Source organism: Salvia hispanica, chromosome 3, assembly GCF_029641045.1.
Source record: "Salvia hispanica isolate PSC_SH4W2 chromosome 3, Shi_PSC_v1, whole genome shotgun sequence".
Lineage (NCBI taxonomy): Eukaryota > Viridiplantae > Streptophyta > Magnoliopsida > Lamiales > Lamiaceae > Salvia > Salvia hispanica.
Genome location: NC_142694.1, coordinates 49,066,085 through 49,072,402, shown reverse-complemented (window position 1 = coordinate 49,072,402; position 6,318 = coordinate 49,066,085). Strand labels below are relative to the sequence as shown.

Genomic DNA, 6,318 nt, shown 5'->3' with positions numbered 1-6,318 from the left:
GTAAAAAAATGTTGAAAATGAGAGTATTGATGATGAAATTAGAATTTAATATAATTCAAAAATAATTAAAAAAATAAAAATAAAAAATAGTTTCACAGCAGCCGCTGTCCCATTTAGCTTCATGCGGCTCTGTTGTGATTGCCTGAGGCGTCGTGCAACAGTTTCCGTCTTCTTTTCCGGTATTATTTACGCTCTCACACCACTTCTGAATGGGGAATAGCTTTGGTTTGTTGCCTCCTCACCATGATCATGTTGCACAATGCTGAGAAAAGCCTGAACCTGAAATATTAATCGTTCCAACTTGTTCCGTCGTTTGAGCAGAAATAACATCAACTTCATGTCTGCAACGCAGCAAAATATTCGTCAGACATGATGTGCAGCGAGCGTTTCTTCTGCTACGGCCTCTATAACTCAAAACAGCTGACACCATCTCGAATCTACCAATAGTCTCTACACGAGCAAGAGCCATTGTGAAAGTGATGGAACCTATTGGTATCTCTCAAGATGATTTCCCTACCAACCAACTTTGACACAAACTTGAATGCATTGTGGCAATCCCCACACACTCTAATATTTTTCTTGATCGACACCGAGCCCCCCTCTGGCGTGTTCAGCAGCGCAAACGCCAGAGCCAGCTTCTCGCTATGCAGCTGCAGCCTCTCCTCCCTCTCTCTCTCATCTGCATACCACAGCACATGGCTTGTATCTGCTTCATACCCCATTTTCTTGATCTCCTCTCTCAACTTCTCCCACTTCGCACGAATTTCCTCCCTCTGCGGGTGCATGTCATCATTTGCAACGAAAAGATGCACAGAGCTCCCAATCTCCACCCAACTACAAGCCGGCTCCTTCTTCACACCGCTCTCAGCCATTACCTTCCTCACTCTTGCAGCCTCGTTGCGCCTCCCATGAGAGGCGTAGATGTTTGAGAGCAGCATGTGGGGCCCGGATTCGTAAGGATCAAGCTCAAAGACGCGCTCAGCTGCATATCCGCCTAAAAACATGTTCTTGTGCACCCTACAAGCTCCAAGCAGAGCCTTCCAGATTGCTGCTGTAGGCTCAATCGGCATACTCAATATGAATCTTTCTGCACGCTCGAGCTCCCCAGCGCGACCAAGAAGATCAACAATCGCTACATAATGTGTAATCTCCGGAACACACTTATTTTCTTTCATCAATTCAAAATAATGCAGCCCTTTCTCAACGAGCCCAGTGTGGCTGCAAGCATTGATTACACAAAGGTAACTAATCTCATTCGGCTCGAGCCCCAAATCGCGCATTTTCTCAAAGAGATCAATGGCCTCCTGGCCATGTCCATGCTGTGCGTAGGCAGTGAGCATTGAGTTCCACGAAACAACGTCCTTCTTCACCAACCGATCAAAAACCTTCTTTGCGCCCTCAATGCTCCCACCCTTGCCATACATGTCAAGAAGCGTGTTGCCAACAAACGCAACGAGCTCCACTCCCATCTTAATCATATCCGTATGCGCCCATTTCGCCTGCTCCATAGCTCCATTGCTCGCGCAGGCTGCAAAGATGCTCGAGTATGTGAAATGAGTGGGTCTAAAACCTCCCCTTTTCATCTCTGCGAATAGCTTAAGAGAACAATGCCCCTCTCCTTCCCTTGCGTATGCTGCAATCAGCGCATTCCAAGAGACTTCATTCCTAATCTTAAGCTGATCAAATTGAACTTTCGCTTCGTCTATTTTACCACATCTTGCATACATATCCACCAATGCACTACCAACATAGACATTATCCCCGAACCCGAATTGGATGCAAACACCATGAATCCCTCTACCCATTGATACACTCTGCATACCACCAGCCGATTTCAGAGCGCTTCCGAATGTGAATTCATTAGGCTTTAATCCCATCTCCACCATCTCCACGTACAACCTCAACGCTTTATAGAACTCATTATTCTGCGAATAGCCAGTGATTAGCATAGTATAAGAAACCATATCTCGTTCAGTCATTTCATCAAACACCTTGCGTGCACTCTCCATATCACAGCATTTCGCATACATATTCACAACTGTATTCTGCAAAACGACGTAGTTTCTGAAGCTCGACGTCGCGAAGTGAGCGTGGGCGATTAGGCCCTCTTTGAGCTTCCGCTGATCAGTGCATTTCTTGAAGAGGTCCACGTATAATTTGGCGTCGGGTTGGAGAGCGCGGCGATCGATGAGGTCGAGGACTAGGAGATTGCCATTTGGGGATTTTCTGAGAAGGTCCTTATCATCGATTACGCCATTGAATTGACCGGATTCTGTAGCTTCTACCGTGTCTGAGCATTGAACTGAGACTGATGCGGAGTGGGAATTGCGAGAGGAGACAGATATGAGTGATTTGAAACGTCGGATGTATGATATTGAGCGGAAAATTGGCAATTGTGCGGCTCCTTTCATGTCATCACCGCCGCTTCTTGCAATTTGATGACTGAATAGTGAAAACGATCAGCTGTACTGTGAACGATGAGTTTTACTTGGGCACTGTGATCGATGAGTTTTACTTGGGCTAACTAGTTCAGGTCCGGGCAACCCACTCGAGTTGCCGGGCTATTTAGAGCATCCGCAACGCTGCCTCGTTGCGGTCTCAGTCTCGTTTCGACGAGACGAGACGGCATCGAGACAGCATTGCGGCTCCCGTCTCGTCTCGACGCCCGACGCGTCCCGGCGAGGCTAGCCTCGAGCTAGCGAGACACGCGCCCGGCGCCACGTGGCGCGCGCGGGCGGCTGGCGTGACGCCCACTCGCCTCTATATATACTCTTCTCCATTCTCCATTTTACACACAAACACACATCTATTCTCTCATCTCTCTTTCTTTCCTCTCCAATCACTTCTATAAAATCATTCCTTTATTTTTTTCTTCTCCCAAATTTAATCAATTATGGATCCATTTGAGCAAATGCGTCGAATAATGGAAGAATCGCTAGAAGAAGATCGACGTAGGAAGGAGGAAGCCGCCGCACCTCCTAGGCGACGCCGGACATACATCCACCGTAGGAAGGAGGAAGCCGCCGCAAGGTTGGAACGTGATTACTTCAGTCCGTACCCGGTGTGGGGAGATATCTACTTCCGTCGCCGTTTCCGTATGTCACGCCCGCTATTTTTGCATATCGCGAGTACATTGGCGGCACGGGAAGAGTTCTTCAGAGAAGGGTTCGACGCTGTTAGCCGTCCTAGCCACACGACGCTCCAGAAATGTACTGCGGCGATCCGTCAGCTTGCTACTGGACAAACGGCGGATGCGTTCGACGAATACCTGCACGTCGGAGAATCCACTAGGTGACTTTGTTTGCTGAACTTTTGCAAAGGCGTCCGGGCAGCCTTCACCGCCGAATTTCTGAAGAAGCCAACCACCGCAGATTGTCAGTTTCTGCTCCGTCTTCACGAACAAGTGCATGGATTCCCCGGGATGCTCGGGAGTGTCGATTGCATGCATTGGCAATGGAAGAATTGCCCTGTGGCGTTGAGGGGGTCATACACGAGCGGCCACAAAGGCACCCACCCCACCGTTATACTCGAGGCCGTCGCCGACTACCGACTATGGATTTGGCATGCGTATTTCGGGGTCCCCGGCTCGAACAACGACGTCAACGTGCTCAACAACTCCGACCTCTTCGTTGAAGTTCTGAATGGTAAAGCGCCGGCCATCAACTTCGTCGCTAACAATCGCCAGTATAAAATGGGATACTATCTTGCCGACGGCATCTATCCGAAGTGGCCAACCTTCGTGAAGACGTTCAACAGGCCTGCGGACGAAAAGCAGTCTCTTTTTGCGCAGAAGCAAGAGTCTGCTCGCAAGGATGTGGAGAGAGCGTTCGGGGTCCTCCAAGCTCGATGGAACATTATCAAAGCCCCGACTCGACAGTGGTTTATGGAGAATATGGTCGACATCATGTATACGTGCATAATCTTGCACAACATGATTGTCGCCGACGAAGGACCTGAGGCGGGAAATTGGTTCGACCCTGAAACCCCGGGAAGCTCAACCGCAAGTAGTCCGCCTCGAACGGGAGTGCATCCGTCTTTGCAAGAGCGGTTGTGTATTCGGGCAAGGACACGTGATTCTACCGCTCACGCCCAACTCCAGGAGGATCTAATGGAGCACATTTGGGCAAAATTTGGCAACCGTTAGATGATCGTCACTAGAGAACTCCTTCTTCTGCTTCTTTGCCTCCATTTTTTTTTATTTGAGTTTAAGTGTGCAATTTGTAATTTCTAGTTTTTTTATTATGTCTTTTTTATTTTTTTAGGTATTTAAATTGTAATCTTATTTTATTTATAATGAAGTGTGTTTTTTATTAATTGAATTTGTTGGAATTAAAAATAAAAAATGAAATTGAATGAATAGTTAAGAGATGGTTAAGAGATGGAGGGATGCAGGTGCTGTCTCTTAGTTAAGAGATGAGCTGAAAAGTACAGTGGGGCCCATGAATAGTGAAGAGATGAGACGGTTAAGAGACGGATAAGAGACAGCATTGCGGATGGCCTTAGGTGCACATCATTTAAGTTATGAATTTTTCAGGTTATAAATTTGCAACACTAACCCTTATCCTTTCCTACCAGGTTTCAGACTAATCCATCGGGCTATTCGGGCCAAAAAGCTTTCGAAAACAATCTCTGGTTTCAAAATTTTCCTTTGTAATACGGAGTACTCCCTTCGTCCCACAAAAGATGTCACACTTGTGGGACGATATAAGATTTTAGGAGGTTTTATTTTATGTGTTAAATGGAGAGAGAAAATATAATTTTTATATTTATGTGAGAGAGAACTTTTTCCAAAAGGGAAATGTGACATCTTTTGTGGGACAAACTAAAAAGGAAAGTGTTACATCTTTTGTGGGACGAATGAAGTATAATTTTAGATGTTTTTCTCTTTCTTAATTGTGAAATCACATAAAATCTTCAAATTTTCATGGTTTTCCTCAATAATAGTTGCATACGAGTCTTTCATCTTGATCAACTATAACATAAACAAAGATAAATCAAAATAAAATTAATCAATTTGAATTAAGGTTGTCTTTGTGTCATTATTTTGGCATTTATCATAATCAATCCTTTATAAAATTTAAAAAACACATCTTACTAATAAATCATTGTTAAAACGATAAATATATTGAGATTTTGATGAGATAATTTTTAATTTTGTCTTAATTGGTTTTGGCGGTGATAAACCAATGGTGGTGGATAATGGAACGACGGAAGATGTGACAATATGGAACTTGAAAGTTGGTAGTGTGGAACCGAGTAAATTGTGGCATATGAAATCCAAAAGTACAAGAAAAATACTAAAACTTACTCCATTCGTCTCTGAAAATTTGTCACTTATTTCCAATTGTGTCCGTCCCTAAAAATTTATCAACTTTCACTTTTACCATTTTTGGTAGTGAACCTCATATTCCACTAACACATTCTCACTCACATTTTTATTACTTTCTCCGTCCCAATTTAGGAGTCCCATTTGAGTTCGACACGAGTTTTAAGAAATGTAAAGGAAAGTTGGTGAAAAAAAGATAGTGGAATGTGAGTTCTACTTTTAAATATTAGTTTTATAATTAATTGTGAGTGAAAAAAAGTTAGTAGAATGTAGGGCTTATTACCATTTATGGAATATTCCAACCGAGACTCCTAAAGTGGAACACCAAAAAAATGATAAATCGGGACTCCTAAAGTGAGACGGAGGGAGTATAAAACTAATACAGTATATAAAAGTAGTACTCAAACTTTTTTAATGCACTTTCTATTACAGTACATTTCTTAAAATCTGTGACGGGTCAAATGGTGACGAATTATTAAGGACGGAGAGAGTAGTATTTTTTTATTAAAAACTACAACCCGTCAGGTTGACCCGCAATTCGTTCAGTCCAATCCGTTTAACCCGTCAATCCTAATGGGCTAACCCGTTTTGCTTGTTTGGTATTCAGATTGCGAAATTACAACCTCAACCTATGAGTTTTGGAGTAGACCGTCCCATTAAATATGCAACGTTTGGTGAAAAAGTAAAGTAAGAGAGATAATCATGTAGATGAGAGTCCTCTTTATATTATTCTCTTTTTTACTTTATTTTTTCTCTACTTTAACTATTTATTACTCCTTCCGTCCCAATAAATATGAAACATTTGGTTTCCGGCACAGGATTTTATGCAAGTGTTGTTTTGTGAGTTAATGAAGAGAGAGTAAAGTAAGAGAGAGGGAAAAGTAGAGAGAGTGATGTTTCCATTTTAGGAAACGTTTCATTTTTAGTGGGACAACCCAAAAAGGAAAACGTTGCATTTCTAATGGGACAGAGGGAGTATTATTTTTTAAAAA

The 6,318-nt window shown here is 43.4% G+C and overlaps 1 protein-coding gene across 1 annotated transcript; it reads right to left on the bottom strand.

Annotated features, from left to right (window-relative positions):
* LOC125212439 (Tetratricopeptide repeat (TPR)-like superfamily protein) lies at positions 1-2,513 on the bottom strand. Its single transcript, XM_048112612.2, has one exon. It carries the CDS (start codon positions 2,409-2,411, stop codon positions 438-440), a length of 1,974 nt encoding a protein of 657 aa, XP_047968569.1. The 5' UTR covers positions 2,412-2,513; the 3' UTR covers positions 1-437.
* Between the last annotated feature and the right edge of the window lie 3,805 nt (positions 2,514-6,318).

Bases quoted from the DNA above. Each gene is read 5' to 3' on its own strand.
- LOC125212439 (XM_048112612.2), bottom strand. From the start codon at position 2,411: ATGAAAGGAGCCGCACAATTGCCAATTTTCCGCTCAATATCATACATC.